The sequence below is a fragment of the Microcaecilia unicolor genome, chromosome 1, assembly GCF_901765095.1.
Source record: "Microcaecilia unicolor chromosome 1, aMicUni1.1, whole genome shotgun sequence".
Lineage (NCBI taxonomy): Eukaryota > Metazoa > Chordata > Amphibia > Gymnophiona > Siphonopidae > Microcaecilia > Microcaecilia unicolor.
Window position 1 is genome coordinate 236,131,401 of NC_044031.1, and position 21,915 is coordinate 236,153,315.

The 21,915-nt window shown below is 45.7% G+C and overlaps 1 protein-coding gene across 1 annotated transcript in view; it reads right to left on the bottom strand.

Annotated features, from left to right (window-relative positions):
• Nucleotides 1–1,283: 1,283 nt before the first annotated feature.
• SLC39A6 (solute carrier family 39 member 6) overlaps nt 1,284–21,915 on the bottom strand; it is a 79,472-nt gene continuing 58,840 nt past the window's right edge. Inside the window, exons 7-9 of the mRNA XM_030204870.1 lie at nt 21,064–21,144; nt 2,128–2,318; nt 1,284–1,637 (exon numbers count right to left, since the gene is read on the bottom strand). Coding sequence (XP_030060730.1) covers nt 1,485–1,637; nt 2,128–2,318; nt 21,064–21,144 — 425 coding nt within the window. The 3' untranslated portion in view covers nt 1,284–1,484. The remainder of the gene's footprint in view (nt 1,638–2,127; nt 2,319–21,063; nt 21,145–21,915) is intronic.

Consider the following 21,915-nt stretch of genomic DNA (forward strand, 5'->3'; position numbering starts at 1 on the left):
AGTTAAGTATGGAACAGTACAGCACTTAATGCAAGACTGGTTAAGCAAGTAGTCACCTCTAGTTTTCAAGCCTGATCAAAGCAGCTCTGACTACTTTATGATTTCTACATTGTGCCAAGACAAAGCTACTACAAGTTTGCTCTTATTGATGACAGTTTGTCATAAATACCAGGGACATTTTTGGACTGAACAATGAGGGTGGCATTTGCTCATGCCATTAACTCAAGACCGGAAGGATGAGGGTGAAGAGGGGTGCCTGCTTATCTCCTGGCTCCTCCTTTACTCTGCCCCCAAACTGTTCTGACAGCGAGTGCCACAGAGCAAAGCCAATATTCAACAGCATCATCCTGTTAAGTGCCACTGAATGCCAGTTCCTTGGCCATCTAGCACAATTTAACCATGCCTCTCCTGCCCAGTTAAATCACTGTATATCAACCCATGTATCACTTGAAACAAGGGGACAGAATCACCTTCCTGAGGAGTGTCAACTTGACTATAGCCAATTTTGTATGCCGAACTGGTTGAGGCCATATAAAAAAAATGTTCATGGAAATCTAGCTCCACAGCCAGTTACAAAAGAAGAGCAATATTCTGCTACTTCTGTGTTGAGTTTTGCACTTTATTACTATATCTATTTTATATATTAAGTGATACTTCATAGTTATATGAATGTGACCCCTACAATCTTTAAACTCCAATAAAGATGATACTCACCTTTGATGGAATGATCAAGGCTACAAGTAACTCAGAGGGTAATTTTATAACTCTGCACAATAAAATATTGTGCGCACAGGCATACTTTCAAAATTAAAGCATGCATATACTTCTGCTTTGAAAATGACTCCAGGAAATTTATGCACTTACATTTATACCTGCCCTTTTGCTATGCACACATTTCCTGATTTTACAAGTATGTTTTATAAAGTATTTGCACAATCGATAACCCTTTCAACATTCTCATCTCTCCTGGGAATACCTCTTCTTAGTCCAGGTAAATATGTGCAAACAGGTTAGAAACATACTGTACAGGTAAATTTATAAAAGCCTAATTCAGCATGCAAAACTCCACCTGTAGGAATGCCCTTTTAAAAATAATTCTGTCAAACATTTTAGAACACAAACACACAGATTACAACAATTAGGATTTCTACATAACACAATACGTTTACAAAGGTAAATTTAGTAAAGAAAATTGGCATAATTTGGCTGAGAATGTTCAATAAATAAAGTAAAAATGTCACTATGTACATCTGCCATTCGAAAGTTCTCTTAACCAAAGTAAGTGCTACTATTCTGAACTATAAACCGTAAAAGCTGCTAATTCGATACACAGAATTAAAGCCTTTACATTTCACATCAAACGTAACTTCAAAAGACTAGAAAAATAAAAAAACTTAGGCTGTGAAAAACTCTACATTAAACAGCAATAAGTCAAAAACCTTTCAATTTCTGGAAAATAAAATGTAAAATAGTGTAACAGTATACTACAAGTTTATGTTAAATACAATTCTATATTCAAATACTGAAATTAACAATATAACACCAAAACCTAACAGGATTCCAGCATTCTGCAACAGAAAGTATCCCCAACGGCTGCAGCCATGATCACTAGCATCATTATGCAACATCTCGGGCATCTGAAGGGGGGGGGGGGGGGGGGGGGAGAAAAAAAAAAGAAGTTGATATAGATATTTCACAGCAAAACATCACTTTCTTTGGATGACTCAGTCACACCAGTCTTCATTTTATAGTCAGGCCACTACAGAGTTGTTCCAGTGCAGATGTTGCCATGCATGACACAGCAAGAGTTTTCCCTTTTCCTGAAAGTTCTGGAAATGTATATGTCCATTTGGATATGTATGGTAACTGGACAACTGTCTTTTAAATTTGCTCATCTTCAGAAAAATATAACCCATTTTATTTGCTACATACTACATGAAATAAAATTACAAGTACTAATAGATTTTTCTAACATATTTCTGGTGCTATTTAACATACTCAATTCCAAGTGATTATGCTCAACACTTCCCTGTTTGTAAAATAGTTTATGGATTGTATTTTTTTTAGTAGTGTCACATCCTTACATTAGAAAGACAAAAATATTAGCATTGGAAGTTCTATACTTACCATGTCCACAAGAGCTACATACATGAATAAGCCCGCAGTAAGTGCAAATATCCATAATGTAACATTTTCTGCATAGTGGCCAACAAGAATCCCAGTAACCATTCCAAAGTATGCCAGCATAGCTGACAATAAATTATAGAAAAATGCTTGCTTCACAGTCATGCCAGCATTTAGAAGAACAGCAAAATCACCTGCAGAGAAAATACAAATTGTATGTATTTTGATAATGTGTTAAAAACCAAGCATAAATGATTCTGTTGACAAGATCCCCTTTTTGCAGTGAAACTTAAACTTCATTAATGAAAATATTATTTAAAACCATTTAATAGCTCCTTCCTAGTCAGTCCTATCATTGTAAAACAAAACCAGGGAATGATGATGCCCATCTAAAGTCCAAACAGGAATCACACCGATACAAATAAAACAACTACAGAATAACCAAGTGAACAGTGGACCTGAGGAAAGCTTCTTTTTAAAAAATGTTTAAACAAGTATATGGTCAGAAAAAAATTGGCTGTTTTCTTTGAGGCAAGGGTGGGGAGACAACAGTTCTGCCAAATCTATGCAAAGGCTATTCCTTGAAGGACAGAAAGGAACCTTTGAGTATATGATCAAGAGAACAACTTAATGATCCCTTTCGTATTTCTTAAAATATACTGGTTAACATGACATTTAAAGAATACTTGTTTCTGCATTCCAGACCCTCTTTAAAGCAGTCATTCTCGGTCTTTTGTGTATACCCAATAAGGTTTTTAGGATATCCACAATGAAGATGTACACAATTTACAAATAATGGAGGTCATGTATGCTAATTATCTCAGCATATTCACAGTGGACATTCTGAAAATCCAACTGGCTGGAACTTCTGTTGAGAATCGCTGCTTAAGAAGTGGAAGTACCCTCCTCTGCAACATATCTTCTTCTAGAGACGGAAGATGAAGTTTGGTCTGTCTTGATCATTTCTTTTACTTGATTCCTGCTAGGGATGGGGTCATTACTTTAAAAGTACTTAAGTAAAAAGTAAAAGTACTGGCTTCAAAAGTAGTGAAGTAAAAGTAGAAAGTCTTACCCCCCCCCCCCCCCCAAAAAAAAAAACAACAACAAAATACTCAAGTTAAAGTTAGTTATTCGTACTAAGCTACCCTTTTTTTTTAACTACAAAGTAAACCACCAAATCTAGTATGTTTTCAAACAAATTTCCACACTAGGTCTTTCCTAGAAAAAAAAAAACACCCCCCTGAGCATTCGGGGAACATTACACCTACTGGAAAACAAAACAAGCTGTCTGAGTACAAATTAGTCCTACATTTGATGCTAACAGAATACCTGCCCTTTTTCACACATGAACAGAGGTAGGCCCTCATGAAGTATAGAATAAGTAACCACAAACTAAAAATAGAAATATATAGATAGAAACTAAACTGAACCCTCAAGAAGCCATACTCTGCATACAGTGCAAAACCAAAAAAACAGAAACATGCCCCTTTGTACCATGCAAAATATAAAGAAAGTAGATGTAAATTTTAAAAACATCTCTCTTCCCGCTGACATCACCAGACCTACAAAAAGCCTGCTAGTGCCTGGGGCACGGCCATAGAGCGTGGCCTAAGCTAGGCCCTTTGAGAGCCCCTTTGGAGCCATGGTAAATCAAGGAACCAGGTTTGAAGTGTCCGTCTTTATTTTAGAATGTGGTAATTTGGGTTTTTTTTTGTTTTGTTTTGTTATTTACTGCTTCTACTAATGGAGAAACTAAAATCAAACCTAAAATACTTCAAGCTAGTACTTCAGTAGCAGCAGGGCCAATGGACGAACATCTAGTGACCTTAAGTAAAGATTTCCCTCCACCTCTTTCCTTGAGACTGGACTCCAGAGCTTCACCCGAGTTCAGGGGAAAGGCCTACCCCTAATTCACTTATATCCTCAAGTCTAACCCCCCTTGGGGGCTTTGTCCAGACAGTATTTCTCCCCAGATAGGGGAGTCAGAATCGCAACAGCCGATTATGCTCTCTCCAATTTCATCACATATTCAATTGATGCCTGTTATGTTTCCCGAAGAAGTAGTTGTTAATTTAGTATTTATTTATTTTGTTACATTTGTATCCAACATTTTACCACATATTTGTAGGCTCAATGTGGCTTACATAGTACCAGAGGGCGTCTGCCAGCTCCGGTGAGAACAAATACAAAGTGATGTTGTGGTAGGATAAAGTTCATGTGGCACAGTCACATTTAGGGAAACGTACAGCGGAAGAGTTATGTCCATTGCGCACTTTAGTTTTGCTGTGTCGCAGAGATCAGGCATTTAGGTTGGATCGGCAGGGTATGCCTTTTTGAATAGGTTAGTTTTTAGTGATTTCCGGACGTTTAGGTGGTCGTGCGCCGCTTTCAAGGCTTTTGGTAATGTGTTCCAGAGTTGTGTGCTTATGTAGGAAAAGCTGGATGCGTAAGTTGATTTGTATTTGAGGCCTTTGCAGCTTGGGTAGTGCAGATTTAGATATGTTCGTGTTGATTCTGATGTGTTTCTAGCTGGTAAGTCAATCAAGTCTGTCATGTATCCAGGGGCTTCACCGTAGGTTATTTTGTGAACCAGGGTGCAGATTTTGAAGGCACTGCGTTCTTTGATTGGGAGCCAGTGTAGTTTTTCACAGAGGGATTTTGCGTTCATATCGCATTTTTCCAAATATACGCCTAGCTTCCGTGTTCTGAGCGGTCTGAAGCTTCTTTAAGGTCTGTTCCTTGCATCCCACGTAAATTCCATTGCAGTAGTCTAAGTGGCTTAGTACCACTGATTGTACCAGGTTGCGAAATGTATCCCACGGGAAGAATTGTTTCAAGCGTTTGAGTTTCCACCTTGAGTGGAACATTTTCTTTGTTGTGGATGCCACTTGGCTCTCTAGCATTAAGTTAATGAAACAGAGAATTCTCAAATATCTCCATTAGATGTTTGGAGAGTTGTAAAACGGACTGAGGCTTTGTTGCAGGGCCCAGTACAGCAACTCTGTAAATTTTCTCAACAAGTTGTTCCTAGATTGAAAACACTTGAACAGAAATCTCAGCAGTTGGATGGTTCTATTAGAAAGCTTGAATCTCAAACTATTGTATTACAGCAAGCTGGAACATCAGGGATTAAAGAGTTTGTTGTTACACAGACAGATGGCAATGTTAGAAAATCAATATAAATTCCCTAATTTGAGATTTTTGAATTTTCCTGCATGTTCTTTATTGTCTGCTGAGATTCTATTGAGGAAATATTTCAAAGTTATGTTAACAAATACAGATACTATTATTATTTCCAAACATTATTTGCCTAAGATGGTTTTGAAAGCTAGACAACTGGAAGGGGCGTCAGAGAAATTAACTATCAAAGGGAATGAAATTTCAGATTTAACTGTTTTTCTTGGAAACTACTCAGGATAATTTCACTGAGCGATCTACTTTATAGGTTTCCTTTGTTTCAGATCTGGAAAAGTTTTGGTTTTGAAAACTTATTTTAAGAAGAAAGATTTATTTTGTGGTGCAAAACTTCAAATATTTCCAGATGTGGCTAGAGCTACTCAGCTTCGGCATAGACAGCTTTTGCACTTTTTTTTTTAATTTATGAAATTTCAAATTATATGTATTACAACACATGAACAAATGGAAATACAATAGGCAAAAGGAAAATTCTCAAACAAAAATAAAAATAGTCCACAAATAACAGATTCAAGTTTAGAAATAAGATTAGAAGAAAAATAATCTAGATAACCCAAAAATATATCAAACAGCAGTGTGCAAGAGAGATCAAACTAGCCAGCAAAGGCAGATAACATTCTAATTAACAATGCCATTATTAGTTGAGGAACTTTCCCTAGAAACTTAAAAAAAAAAAAAAAGAGGCCCTTTTACAAAGGCACATTAGGCACTACGCGCAGGCAGCATGCACCAAAATGAGACTACTGCCAGGCTACCACAGCCCCTGGTGATAATTTCAGATTTGCCGAGTGCCCATAATGCCTGGATGATTTATTTCCTCCCACGCGCGGCCTTTCCAGCAGTAATCAGCAGTAGGCGTGCACCGATTGGTCACCGCACGTGTAGCGTGTGAGCCCTTACCTTAATAAAAGGACCCTAAAATCAGTTGTTCAGGCTCAAAAAATAGAAAATTAGTAGACCCACGAGTTATAAAGCATCTACATGGAAGTCTTAAGGAAAATGTTGCCCCTAGAGCCAAGACTTGAGGCCACAAGGCCATAAATCCTTCCTCCTTCTCTGGGTCTCACTATTTAAATCATGAAATACCTGTACTTTAGAGCCTAAGAAAAAAAATGTATGAACATAAAATTAAATGTCTATCATGTTCAAGTGCAAATATGATGTTCAATGTTATTTCTTTAGTCACAGCTTCAAGAGAGCTTTCTAAATAAGCTGTCAGTGCCATAGTCTTATGAGATCGTTCTTCCAGGTGTTTAATTCTTGATGACAAAGAGGTAAGTAGCCTCAGTTACTGGTGGTGAATTATTACTAGGAAACTTCAAGGCCTCCATTAAATACTTCCGTAGCATGGTCATTGGGATTGGAAATTTTTGAAATCGGAGATTCAAAACTGTACTGCGGTTCTCTAAATACTCAAATTTCTTTACCAAACCAGCTTGCACAATAGTATGAATTTTAGCTGTAGACTGAAGATCTTTAAATTCCATCTCCAACTTGCTAACTCGTTGAGGCGTGCTGGGTATGAATCACCACCAGTTCTTGAACAAGTGCACTAACTTTGCCCAAATCCTCAGAAATCTTAGCAGAAAATGATGTTAAAGAATGTTCCAAGACCCCAGTGGCCTCTCTTAACACACCTTCATCTCCTCCCGTTCTTATTCTTCCAGCTGCATCCAAACGTGGGATAGAGAACGCTGCTGGGTCTCCCTCGATGACAGGGAGACACATATCAACACTCTTTGCGTCTGCCTGCATGTCCCATGGCAGGAAGGAGAAGCTGCTGGGTGAAGGAGGGGCTACTCACTCTTTGGGGCTCAAGAAAACCTCATTCGCACTCCTCTCAGTTGGAACTGGAGACAATGAAGAGAGACAGTCCCTCACTGGAGCAATTCCATATGCCTCCAGCATCGACTGGAGCGAGGCAGTCATCGTACCTGAGACAAGAGGGACTTCTCTGGTTTTAACCCATCTCTTCTTCTCCCTAACACCGGGAAAGATTCTAGTCAGCGCTTAGATGTAAGAGAGCTGCTCAAACACTGTTGCCTATGGTGCCACCTTGGATAAGAGTCACTAAGTACAAAAGTACAGCTTAAATGTAACTTGATAAAAAGTATAACTCATTACAAGTACTGCCAATTGTACTTAAGTACTGTAACAAAGTACAAGTACTTTGTTACTACCCATCTCTGCTGCTAGACCAATCCTGACCAAATAGGTTAAGCTCCCTACCAACAGATGTAGACTGAGAACCTGAACTGTCCCAGCGACATCGCTGATATAAGAAACAGTACAGCCTAGAACTTATCTTTTTATCCTTGCTTTGGCATAAGCATACTAATTATATACCAAGATCAACATATCCCCTGAAGGGTTCTCTGCAAATTTAAACAGATACTGAGAAAGAAAAAGCAGAAGTGTAGTTATTTGCTATTCTCCGCCTTAGAATAAGTGGGTTATAAATACAGTAAATAAATGCCCACCACCCCAAACATCACAGTGTTCCCAGGTGGCCCTGGACTGGTCTACTAGGAATCAATGAAAGGAAATTCTCAAGACCCCAAGTTTCGCATTCCTTTTCATCCTGCTATACTAGTCCAGACCAACATAATACAGAAAAGCTCTACCCTTCAGGGCAGGAAGAAAAAACCCCCCTCAATCCTATAGTTCTCACAAAGGAATGCAGTGATGAACATTTGATCCAATTCAATGGTCAGAACTGAATCACTTGTTCTTAAGATATGTGTCATCTTATTGTACACTTGATGAAATCTACTCCAATGAGGAGTGGCCTAGTGGTTAGAGCACTGGTCTTGACATCCAGAGGTGCCCGGTTCAAATCCCACTGCTGCTCCTTGTGATCTTGGGCAAGTAACTTAACCCTCCATTGCCTCAGGTACAAACTTAGACTGTGAGCCCTCCAGGGACAGTGAATGATACATACCTGTAGCAGGTGTTCTCCGAGGACAGCAGGCTGATTGTTCTCACGACTGGGTGACGTCCGCGGCAGCCCCCACCAACCGGAAAAAAGCTTTGCGAGACGGTCGGCACGCAGGGCACGCCCACCGCGCATGCGCGGCCGTCTTCCCGCCCGTGCGCGACCGCTCCCGCCAGTTGAATGACTAGCAAAAGATGAAACACACAACTCCAAAGGGGAGGAGGGAGGGTAGGTGAGAACAATCAGCCTGCTGTCCTCGGAGAACACCTGCTACAGGTATGTATCATTCACTTTCTCCGAGGACAAGCAGGCTGCTTGTTCTCACGACTGGGGTATCCCTAGCTCTCAGGCTCACTCAAAACAAGAACCCAGGTCAATTGAACCTCGCAACGGCGAGGGTATAACAGAAAATTGACCTACGAAGAACAACTAACTGAGAGTGCAGCCTGACCAGAATAAATTCGGGTCCTGGAGGGTGGAGTTGGATTTACACCCCAAACAGATTCTGCAGCACCGACTGCCCGAACCGACTGTCGCGTCGGGTATCCTGCTGGAGGCAGTAATGTGATGTGAATGTGTGGACAGATGACCACGTCGCAGCCTTGCAAATCTCTTCAATAGTGGCTGACTTCAAGTGGGCCACCGACGCTGCCATGGCTCTAACACTATGAGCCGTGACATGACCCTCAAGAGCCAGCCCAGCCTGGGCGTAAGTGAAGGAAATGCAATCTGCTAGCCAATTGGAGATGGTGCGTTTCCCGACAGCGACCCCTAGCCTGTTAGGGTCAAAAGAAACAAACAATTGGGCGGACTGTCTGTGGGGCTGTGTCCGCTCCAAGTAGAAGGCCAATGCTCTCTTGCAGTCCAATGTGTGCAACTGACGTTCAGCAGGGCGGGTATGCGGCCTGGGGAAGAATGTTGGCAAGACAATTGACTGGTTAAGATGGAACTCCGACACCACCTTCGGCAGGAACTTTGGGTGGGTGCGGAGCACTACTCTGTTGTGATGAAATTTGGTATACGGAGCATGAGCTACCAGGGCTTGAAGCTCACTGACCCTACGAGCTGAAGTAACTGCCACCAAGAAAATGACCTTCCAGGTCAAGTACTTCAGATGGCAGGAATTCAGTGGCTCAAAAGGAGGTTTCATCAGCTGGGTGAGGACGACGTTGAGATCCCATGACACTGTAGGAGGCTTGATAGGGGGCTTTGACAAAAGCAAGCCTCGCATGAATCGAACGACTAAAGGCTCTCCAGAGATGGCTTTACCTTCCACACGATAATGGTAAGCACTAATCGCACTAAGGTGATTCCTTACTGAGTTGGTCTTGAGGCCAGACTCTGATAAGTGCAGAAGGTATTCAAGCAGGTTCTGTGCAGGGCAAGAACGAGGTTCTAGGGCCTTGCTCTCACACCAAACGACAAACCTCCTCCACTTGAAAAAGTAACTCTTTTTAGTGGAATCCTTCCTAGAGGCAAGCAAGACACGGGAGACACCCTCAGACAGACCCAACGCAGCGAAGTCTACGCCCTCAACATCCAGGCCGTGAGAGCCAGGGATTGAAGGTTGGGGTGCAGCAACGCTCCGTCGTTCTGCGAAATGAGAGTCGGAAAACACTCCAATCTCCACGGTTCTTCTGAGGACAACTCCAGAAGAAGAGGGAACCAGATCTGACAGGGCCAAAAGGGCGCTATCAGAATCATGGTGCCGCGGTCTTGCTTGAGCTTCAGTAAGGTCTTCCCCACCAAAGGTATGGGAGGATAAGCATACAGGAGGCCGGTCCCCCAATGAAGGAGAAAGGCGTCCGACGCTAGCCTGCCGTGTGCCTGAAGTCTGGAACAGAACAGAGGCAGCTTGTGGTTGGTCTGAGAGGCGAAAAGGTCCACCGAGGGGGTGCCCCACGCTCGGAAGATCTTGCGTACCACTCTGGCATGGAGAGACCACTCGTGCGGTTGCAATACTCTGCTCAGTCTGTCGGCCAGACTGTTGTTTACGCCTGCCAGGTACGTGGCTTGGAGGAGCATGCCGAACTGACACGCCCAACGCCACATCCCGACGGCCTCCTGACACAGGGGCGAGATCCGGTGCCCCCATGCTTGTTGACGTAATACATTGCAACCTGATTGTCTGTCCGAATTTGGATAATTTGGCAGGACAGCCGATCTCTGAAAGCCTTCAGTGCGTTCCAGATCGCTCGGAGCTCCAGGAGGTTGATCTGCAGATCCTTTTCCTGGAGGGACCACAGACCCTGGGTGTGAAGCCCATCGACATGGGCTCCCCACCCCAGGCGAGATGCGTCCGTCGTCAGCACTTTCGTGGGCTGCGGAATTTGGAATGGACGTCCCCGGGTCAAATTGGTCCGGATGGTCCACCAGAGCAGTGAAGTGCGGCAACTGGTGGAGAGGCGGATGACATCTTCTAGATTCCCGGTGGCTTGAAACCACTGGGAAGCTAGGGTCCATTGAGCAGATCTCATGTGAAGACGAGCCATGGGAGTCACATGAACTGTGGAGGCCATATGACCCAGAAGTCTCAACATCTGCCGAGCTGTGATCTGCTGAGACGCTCTGGTCTGCGAAGCCAGGGCCAAGAGATTGGTAGCCCTCGCTTCGGGAAGGTAGGCCTGAGCCGTCTGGGTATTCAGCAGCGCTCCTATGAATTCCAGAGACTGAGTAGGCTGGAGATGGGACTTTGGGTAATTTATCACAAACCCCAGCAGCTCCAGAAGTTGAATAGTGCACTGCATGGACCGGAGGGCTCCTGCCTCCGAGGTGCTCTTGACCAGCCAATCGTCGAGATATGGGAACACGTGCACTCCCAGCTTGCGTAGATACACCGCCGCCACCACCACGAGGCACTTTGTAAACACTCGTGGGGCAGAGGCGAGCCCAAAGGGCAGCACACAATACTGAAAGTGCCGTGCGCCCAGGCGGAATCTGAGATACTGTCTGTGAGCTGGCAGTATCGGGATGTGAGTGTATGCGTCCTTTAAATCCAGGGAACATAGCCAATCGTTTTTCTGAATCATTGGCAGAAGGGTGCCCAAGGAAAGCATCCTGAACTTTTCTTTGACCAGGAATTTGTTCAGGCCTCTCAGGTCTAGGATGGGACGCATCCCCCCTGTTTTCTTTTCCACAAGGAAGTACCTGGAATAGAATCCCTGCCCTTCCTGCCCGGGTGGTACGGGCTCGACCGCATTGGCGCTGAGAAGGGCGGAGAGTTCCTCTGCAAGTACCTGCTTGTGATGGGAGCTGAAAGACTGAGCTCCCGGAGGACAATTTGGAGGCAGGGAGGCCAAATTCAGGGCGTATCCGCACCGCACTATTTGGAGAACCCACTGGTCGGAGGTTATGAGAGGCCACCTTTGGTGAAAGAATTTTAACCTCCCTCCGACCGGCAGATCGTCCGGTACGGACACTTGTAGGGCGGCTATGTTCCCGTGGATCCAGTCAAAAGCCCGTCCCCGGCTTTTGCTGTGGAGGCGCAGGGGGCTGCTTAGGCGCACGCTGTTGACGAGAACGAGCGCGCTGGGGCTGTCCCTGTGCCTGACGAGGCCTTCGGGCCGGCTGGTTGTACCTACGCTTCGCAAAAGAATAGGGTGCAGCCTGCCGGGCCCGGGAAAAACGTCCACCTGTGGAGGTGGATGCTGAAGGCGCCCGGTGGGAGAGCTTGTCGAGAGCGGTTTCCCGCTGATGCAGTTGGTCCACCATCTGCTCGACCTTCTCGCCAAAAATGTTATCCCCCCGGCAAGGGACGTCGGCCAGTCTCTGCTGGGTGCGGTTGTCCAGGTCAGAGGCACGCAGCCATGAGAGCCTGCGCATCACTATACCTTGGGCCGCAGCACGAGATGCCACGTCACAGGTGTCATAGATACCCCTGGACAGGAACTTTCTGCACGCCTTCAGCTGCCTGACCACCTCCTGATAAGGCCTGGACTGCTCCGGCGGGAGCTTCTCGACCAGGTCCGCCAGTTGATGCACATAGGTCCGCATGTGGATACTCATATAGAGCAGGTATGATTGGATGCGGGTCACGAGCATGGAGGATTGGTAGGCCTTCCTCCCAAACGAGTCCAGAGTGCGAGACTCCCGCCCCGGGGGCGCCGAGGCGGTATCCCTCGAACTCCGTGCCCTCTTGAGAGCAGAATCCACGACCGCTGAGTCATGGGGCAATTGTGGCCGCATTAGCTCTGGGTCAGAGTGGATCCTGTACTGGGACTCTGCTTTCTTGGGAATGGTGGGGTTAGTTAATGGTCGCACCCAGTTCCGAAGCAGCGTCTCCTTAAGGACATTGTGCAGCGGCACCGTGGAGGACTCTCTAGGTGGTGATGGATAGTCGAGGACCTCGAGCATCTCGGCCCTCGGCTCTTCCACAGAGACCACGGGGAAGGGAATGCTGATAGACATATCCCGCACAAAGGAGGCAAAGGAGAGACTCTCAGGAGGTGAGAGCTTCCTCTCCGGTGAAGGCGTGGGGTCCGAGGGAAGGCCCGTAGACTCCTCTGAGGAGAAATATCTAGGGTCCTCCTCTTCCCCCCACGAGGCCTCATCCTCGGTATCGGACATAAGCTCATGTAGCTGAGTCCTGAACCGGGCCCGGCTCGACGTCGAGGCACCAAGGCCTCGGTGTCGTCGAGCGGTGGACTCCCGCGCCGGCGGGGACGAAGCTCCCTCCATCGACGTCGACGGGGACTCCACCTGCGTGGCAGTCGAGACCGCCACCGCAAGCGGCAGCGGTGTCGACGGCCCCGGCGCCGGGCTAGAGCTCGCCGGCGCCACAGTCATCGGCGCCGGGGGTGCTTCCCCGGCGCCGGCACAGCCTGGCGCATCAGCCCTTCCAGGATCCCCGGAAGGATGGCTCTGAGGCACTCGTCCAGGCCCGCTGCCGAGAAAGGCGGTGGGGCCGGTAGGGGTGTCGGTGCCCGGATCTGGTGGGAGCCAGGAGACTGCACCGAGGTGCCAGGACCCTGTTGCGTCGGCACCTCTATCACCGACGGGGATCTCTCCTCTCGATGGAGACGCTTCGGCGTCGACTCCTCTCCGACGTGCATCGAGGGCGACCGGTGACGGCGCTTCTTATCCTTCTTCCGATGCCCGTCACCGGCGCCGGGAGGCATGGAGGAGGAGGATGACGATCCCCCTCGGTCTCGAGGAACCGGGTCAGACAGGGTTCGGTCCCGTGGGCCACGGGCTGAGGGAGTGACCGGGGCCGACTGCCCACGCGGCCTCTCACCTCTACCCTCACCGGAGGACCGGCGGGCCGACGGGACCTGTTCTCCTGGGGTCGATGCCATCGGTGCCGATGTCTCGGGCATCGATACCGGTACCGAAGGACCGGGCGTCGATACCGATGCCGTCGAGGTCGACGTCGAGGGGCCGGCGCAAGTTCCAAAAATACGGTCCCGTTGAACTTGCCTCGCAACCTGAGTCCGTTTCCGGAGACCGAGACACAGGGGACACGACTTGAAATTGTGCTCCGGCCCGAGGCACTGGAGGCACCAAGCGTGGGTGTCGGTCTGCGAGATGGGCCGGCCGCACCGACCACACTTTTTAAATCCACTCGGGACCTTCGAGGACATCGACGGAAAAATCGCGTCGGCGAAATTAAAGTCGTCGATGGTGGCGGAAATCACACCTCGAAAATGAAAACGACCGTGCGGCCACTAGGCCGCAATGCTACGTCCCCGCTGGAAGCGAGGGAAAATGGGAGCGCGTGCTCCTTTTTTTTTTTTTTTTTTTTTAAGGAAAAGAAAAGTGGAGCGCGCGGCGATAAATTAAATATAAAAGAAAATAAAAAGGTTCGCGTAAACGCGACGGTTTTTCCGGGGCTGAAACAGAGAGAGCGGCACAGGCACGACTCTCTCCAGGCGCGGAAAAAAAGGAACTGGCGGGAGCGGTCGCGCACGGGCGGGAAGACGGCCGCGCATGCGCGGTGGGCGTGCCCTGCATGCCGACCGTCCCGCGAAGCTTTTTTCCGGTTGGTGGGGGCTGCCGCGGACGTCACCCAGTCGTGAGAACAAGCAGCCTGCTTGTCCTCGGAGAAAGGGAAATACTCTGTGTACCTTAACTCACCTTGAGCTACTACTGAAAAAGGTGTGAGCATAATCTGCTGGATTGGGTTAACATCTCTTTGTGAGGATAGTTTTCCAATCACTATGATGGAGATAGTTTTTACACCTATTATTAAGGATCTTAAAGAATCCCCTTCATTTTTGTCCAACTATAGGCCTGTGGCATCCATTCCTTTGTCAATATACTGAAAGGCTTGGTGGCTACTCAGTTTTTGGAACTTTTAACATCTTACATAGTTCCCCATCAGGGTTCCGTACTAATTACAGCACGGAAACTGTTGTAGGTTCCAGTTTTTATACAGCTAAATCCACGGTGAGAGGTGGTAAAGAGGCTGTGATAATGCAGTTTGATTTGTCATAAGCCTTCGATCTAGTTAGTAGACCATGATATATTGAAGGGTGCATGATTATCTAGGTGTCTCAGGTCATGTGTTATGCTGGTTCCAAGGTTTTCTAATCTAGAATTTATAAGGTAAAAATGAATAATAATATATTATCTGGCTACGTCATTTCATGTGGTGTGCTGCAAGGCTCTCCACTCTCACACACCCTTTTTAATGTGTACATTCAGTCTTTGGGATATACCTTGGAAAAGGCTGGCTATTTGACATACATCTATGCTGATGACATTATTGTATTAATTCCTAATCTTCTTTTGAGGCTGCTAAAGAAATTGGAAATAGAATGCATTTAATAAGTGATTGGATGGCTCATTATCATTTGAAATTGGAAAACAAAAAACAAAATTCATGTTATTAAGTAGGAATGTGAAGTCTCTAACTATGAAACCATTCAAACTTGTAATTTAGAATATTCCAGAATTTTGGGAATAATAATTGATCTAACATTGTCGTTAGATGCACAAATTAATTCTGAAGTCAAAAAGTCTTTTTTCCTAATGAGGAAATCATGAAGGGTTCGTAAGCTGCTTTTTTTTTTTTTTTTTTTTTTAACAGTGCCCATTTTAGACAGCTGGTTCAGTCTCTTTTATTGTCTCAAACTGACTACTGTAATATCTATTTGATCGTGTTTCTCCATTCTTTTTAAAACTTTACTGGTTACCAGCTGAGGCTAGGGTGGTGTTTAAATTTTACTGTTTCTTGTATAAGGTTTTGATTGGCTTAGCTCCATTATATATGTATGCTTTATTCAAATCTGTTTTGTTAGCAAGGGTCAGGTCATTAAGACAGCTGTGTCCTTTTGTACTCCCTAGTACTAGGGAGATGAAATTATTCCTGTTATTTGAATCTACTTTCTTTTCAGGCAGTGAGATTTTTTAAAATTCTTCCAACTGATTTAAGGTCTATTAAATTATAAGACTTTTTGAAGATTTTTAAAGACTTTTATTTCACAAATTTGTCACAGATCAGTATGGGAAAATTATGTCTCACCTGATAACTTTCTTTCCTTTAGTGCAACAGATGAATGCAGAAATTGATGGGTTGTGTCCATCTACAAGCAGGTGAAGATAGAGATCACTGAACTCAGCCTTATAGCATGGCCAGCACCTCCCTCAGTCAGTATGTCTTGTACCAAAGCAGAAGATAGGTCCATGAATTCCTGGCAACCTTCCTAGAAGATTTACTGCCAATTCAAAAGACAATTCAGGAAACAAAAAAGCGTACACTACCTAGGAACAGAGACGCCCAAGGGCACACAGAGCAGGGCCAGGGCAGAATCCTGGATTCATCTGCTTCACTAAAGAAAATTATCAGTTAAGACATAATTTTACCTTCCTTAGAGTAGCAGCAGATGAATCCAGAAACTAATGGGATGTACGAAAGTAGCCACAGCGAGGGAGGGAAGCCACCACCCCCGCAGAAAGGACAGCCACCCCAAAACCAGCATCCGACCTTGCAGCCACATCCAAACGGTAACGTCTAGAGAAGGTATGCAGGGATGCCCAAGTGGCCGTACTATAGATCTCCTCCAGGGTCCACCCAGGATGTCGCCATCGCAAGAGTGGAATGCGCCCCCAGTGACACACCCCACCAGCAGAAATGCCAAGGTAATTACGTCCCGAATCCACCACGCAATTGTCACCTTTAATATATGACTGCCCCATTGGGTCCTGACAGCACAAAAACATGTCCGACGGCCGGAAATCATTAGTCATCCAAAGGTAACGAGGCAAAGCCCTGCAAACATCTAAGCACCGCAGAACCCCAAAGTCCGTCAGGTGATCCTCCTCCTGAAAGAAAAGAAAGAAGATGCCAAGATGACCTTTAGCAAAAAAGACAGCACCATTCGTACAATCACTCCCGATTCTGTGAACCAAATGAAAGGCTCCTGACATGACAAAGCCTGTAGCTCCGAAACTCTCTGCGACGAGGCCATGGCCACCACAAACACCATCTTGTGAGTGATATCCTCCTCCAAGACCTTGTCAAACTAAGGTTCCATTCCGGGTAAGGCCGACAAAGGGGCAGTTTGAGAGTACTGACTCTCTTCAGAAAATGCACCACATCTGGATAAGAAGCCAGACAGGACTCCGACATGCATCACGTACAATAGGCGAGAGCCACGACCTGCACTGAATTATAGGCCAAAACCTTCTGTAGACCTTCCTGAAAAAAGGCCAATAACTGTGGCAAGGATGCTGAAAAGAGATTCCACAACCAGAAGTACACCACGCCTCAGGTGTGCCACACATGCGAATATGCCATAGTACGCTTCAGCATCTGCAACAAAGTCGCAATGACCAGATCTGAATAACCTTTCTTCCTCAGTCTAGACCTCTCAAGGGCCAAGCCGTAAGACCAAAGTCGGAAATGCCCTCCATCCGTACTCGCCCATGGCAGGGCAGATCGGAAGCTGTGGGCAAACGCAGCGCAGCACCTGCCAGAAGACGAATCAACTCTGCTTACCATGGATGCTGAGGCCAATCCGGAGTTACCAGTATCACCAGACCCAGACATCTGATCCTGTGAAGGACCATGCCTATCAATGATCAAGGGGGAAAGATGCAGAACACCTATCCCAATGGCCAAGGCTGAACCAGCGCATCTAAGCCCTCCGACCCAAATTCCCTCCTACAGCTGATAAACCGGCAAACCTTCACTTTGACTCGAGTCGCCACAAGATCTATCGCTAGCATGCTCCACTGCCGCTTGATCAGGTGAAATGACTCCACCGATAGTTCCCATTCCACCTGGTTCATTCCACATGCCGGATGAGAAAATCCGCCCTCCCATTGAGATGACCTGTAATGTGTGCCACCGATAGGCACAACAGATGCCACCCTGCCAGTTCACATAGGCCATCGCCGTCGTGTTGTCTGACCTTGAATAGTTTTGAATCATCTGCAAATTTGAACACCTCACTCGTCATTACAATTTCCATATTTATAAATATGTTAAATAGTACCGGTCCTAGTACAGATCCCTGCGGCACTCTTACTATTCACCCTCCTCCATTGAGAGACATGACCATTTAAACCTACCCTCTGTTTTCTATCCAATAACCAATTTCTAACCCACACCAGAACCTTGCCTTGAGCCTGGGATTATGTTCAAGTCCTCGAATCAATGACAGCCACCCTGGAGGTGGTACCATGTGCGAGGGCTCATATGTGTCCGCTCCAGCGTGCTCTGTTGCTTCGTTGGTCTCTGGTGTCCAAGAATTATCAACAGTCTGCCTTGGCTTCCTCTCGCGAGGACAGCATGGCCTGGTGGCTGTATGCCTCCAAACTATGGAAGGGAATGCCTTTGGCATCTCCACAGTGGGTGATGGTAGTCACGGATGCCAGCCTCTCGGGGTGGGGAGCTCATTGTCTCCACCGAGTAGCACAGGGATGTTGGTCAGAGACAGAACCGTGGCCCATCAACCGGTTGGAATTGAGAACAGTGATGCAGGCTCTCAGATCCTTCAGGAACTACTGGAAGGTCAAGCAGTTCAAGTTCTCTTGGACAACACCACAGCAGTGGCTTACATTAACTGCCAGGAGATACTAGAGCGTGGCGCTGGCCACGGAGGCGTCTGGCCTACAGCAATAGGTGGAGACATCTTCTCTGCTTATCAGCAGCTCACATTGCAGGTCAGGTCAATGTTCAAGCCGATTTTCTCAGCCGTCATCTCCTCGATTCGGCGGAATGGGAATACTGGTGACAGAAGCATTCCATCTGATCTGTCAATGGTGGGACACACCAGAAATGGAGCTGATGGTGACCAGGAAGAATGCCAAAGTAAGCAAGTTCTTCAGCAGAAGAAAAGAGGTCACTCTGCAGGACTGGAAGCTCTGTTACAGCCCTGGCTGACCTTACGCCTCCTGCACATCTTCCCTCCTTGGCCCTTAATCGGGCGTCTTCTGCATCGGATCAGACTTCATCAAGGACCGGTGGTGTTAGTAGCCCCAGACTGGCCACACTGTCCGTGGTATGCGGATTTGTTCAACTGCTAGTGGAACCTCACCTCCTCTACGGCTGCCAGTCATGCGTGAACTTCTACATCAAGGTCCGGTGCAGATGGTGGACACCTCCCGCTTTGGTCTTACGTCTTGGCTCTTGAGAGGGCGAAACTGAGAAAGAAGGGCTATGATGATTCAGTCATTGCCACTTTGCTTCGAGCCTGGAAACGTTCCACTATGACGGCTTATGCCAGAGTGTGGCGCACTTTTGAGACGTGGTGTGCGGATCGAGCTTGCCCCCCCCTGAAGCGTCTGTTTCCCAGATTTTGGCTTTTCTGCAAGAAGGATTTGGCCTATAACTCCGGGTTCAAGTCGCGGCTCTACCCTGTTTCCGAGGTCGGGTGTCCGGCTCCTCCTTTGCGGCTAATTCGGATGTGGCACGGTTTTTGAAAGGTTCACCTTCGACCTCCGGCACGGCATCCGTGTCCTTCCTGGAAGTTGAATCTAGTGCTTAGTGCATTAAAGGGCGCACCTTTTGAACCTTTGCGTTTGGCTTCTGATAAAGATCTAACACTGAAGACAGTGTTTTTGGTAGCCATTGCCTCTGCGTGCCGGGTCTCTGAACTTAAGGCACTGTCGTATAGGGAACCCTTTCTTCAGTTTTCGGAATAAGGTCATGTCAGCTTTCATTTGAATCAGCCACTTTTTCTACCTTCCTTTCAAAGGTCGGATTTTCCAGAGAACTTTTCTCTGCTTCAGCTTTTGGATGTTCGTCATTCTCTCCTCCGGTATCCGTTGCTCAGACCATCTTTTTCTGCTGTTGTCGGGTCCCAGACAAGGTTATGCTGCATCCAAGGCGACCATTGCTTGGTGGCTTAAGGAGACCATTTTCTTGGCTTATCTCATGAAGGGTTGGGTTTCTTCTGATGCATTGTGTTCAAATTCAACTCGAGCACAGGCTACCTCTTGGGCAGAAACCTGTGTCTTTTCTTTGAATGACATTTCTCGAGCAGCTACTTGGGCTTATTGGCATTCTTTTGTTGATGTGACGGCGCAGGGAGATGCCCATTTTGGGGCAACAGTACTCTCTCGGGGAGTGGCAGCTTCCCACCCTATTTAGGAGATTGCTTTGATATATTCCACCAGTTCCTGGATTCATCTGTTGTTGAGGCTAAGGAAGGTAAAATTATGTTTTACCTGATAATTTTATTTTCATTAGTCGCAGCAGATGAATCTAGGATCCCTGCCCTTTATTGCTGTGGCCGCGCGTTTCTTTTTTAGATTTCGGACTCATGGTGTCAGAGATGGTTCAAAAAAAAAAAAAAAAAGACAGAAAAAAAAGCATGTTTCGGATATTTCAGAGAAGACTCAATCTGTTCTTATGAGGAGTGTTTTCCTTAAAATTCCACTTTTGTGTGTTCGGCTGTTGCCGATTTGTTGTGAGGATGTTTTTTTTGTTTGTATTACTTCTATTTTATCCTAATCCTGTGCTTTGGGGATGCGACCTATACTGAAGTGATAAGGAGCTGGACGTCCAAGCTCACTGCTTTCTCTTCAGTGTTCTCTATCTCCACCTGCTGGTAGGTGGATACAACCCACCAGTTCCTGGATTCATCTGCTGCGACTAAAGGAAAGACAATTATCAGGTAAGGCATAATTTTACTTTACTAGTGTTCCATTTGTTTATTCATTTGTCATCAATTCTATTAAATGTGAATTTTGAGTCTCCCTTATTTGGTAGAAAACAGTTTCAGTACAGCCACAGGTTTACACATCAGGATATACTTGGTAAGAAGACCTTGTAGAGGCCTGAATAATAAATTTAGGAAAGGGTTAGTGGGTTACAAGATTTCTCCCAGAGAACTGGTGGATAAGGCGCTGGAAGAGGAGAAGTGGAAGACGAAATATTGGAGGCAATGGGAAAAGGCAAGATAAAAGGAGAGACAGCCAAAAATAGCAAAATAAAGGGAAAAAAAGCAAACAGAAAATAGACACAGGAGTTAAAAAAAAAAAGACCATACACACTATGACCACCACCCCCCTTCCGATTTATAAGGACAGTGTATATTTCAGGCTGTCTTATATGCTGGTCAATACAGTATCAAGTTGTGAAAAGCATATACAATGTCTTGTCACTGAAAATGCAGGCCCAACAGATTCTCACTCCTTATATCAATTATCACAGATTGCATAGTATCAAATACTAACCAGAATACTGACTGCTGGGGGATCACTACACTCATGGTGCAATAATACGAGTCGTCCTGGTATCTCACAGGCTGAATTTACTACTCATTCTGACCTTTACAACTATAACCATAAGGTCAATAAATAAATTTATAAATTGTTCACAATGTTCGAAATAACCTAGCGTTCTCAAAATCATTACATACCTAATTCATGAGGTAGTTCATGAAAAAACACAGCAAGAGACGTACTTAAGCCACTTGATAAACCTTCAGTAAAGGCAGCTCCTAAGAAAAGGCAAAAACAAAATGAAATTATTTTATGAGATGTAATCCACCTAAAAGGGTATAAAATGGGCAGAATAGAAATACAATAATCAAGTATCACATGAATACACTGACAACAATTTGAAAAGCGCACACACACAGTGTGACAAAATGGTCCCTTTACCCTTCCTCTATTTACAAACTTATACTACTACTACTTATCATTTCTATAGCGCTACAAGGCATACGCAGTGCTGATGTTTGGGGACTGAGAGGGTCTGCGTGTACATCACCGAAGCATCTGAGCCCATGTGCACAAGCAAACAAACCACAGCTCAGCAGCAACAAAGATCTTTATTACTATAGTTTGCATTCAAACACAAAGCAAAACAGTTTTCCTTCTCAGACTGTCAATTCAGGTTCAACAAGATTATTCAGTTCAAATAGAAGACCGGTTCCCTAACAGGCCAACAGGTCAGTCTCAAAAAGATTCTCTAAGCAATCTTTGGCACCATATAAAGCCTGTCTAACCTTGCAAATAATGAAGTTACTTACTTGTAGCATGTGTTCTCCAAGGACAGCAGGACTTAAATCAGTGATGTCACAGAGTCCCACAGAGGAAATAGCACCCCTGCAACTTTATCTAGAAGTTTTTGGGTAGGCTCCCCATGCATGAGTGTCTGTTCCAGGCTGTCTCTGTTGCACGGTACATTCTCAGTCTATTATACTAATGAAATACAACTCCCTGGGAGGTGTTGGGGAGTTTGAAAATGTAAGTATTGCTGTCCTCAG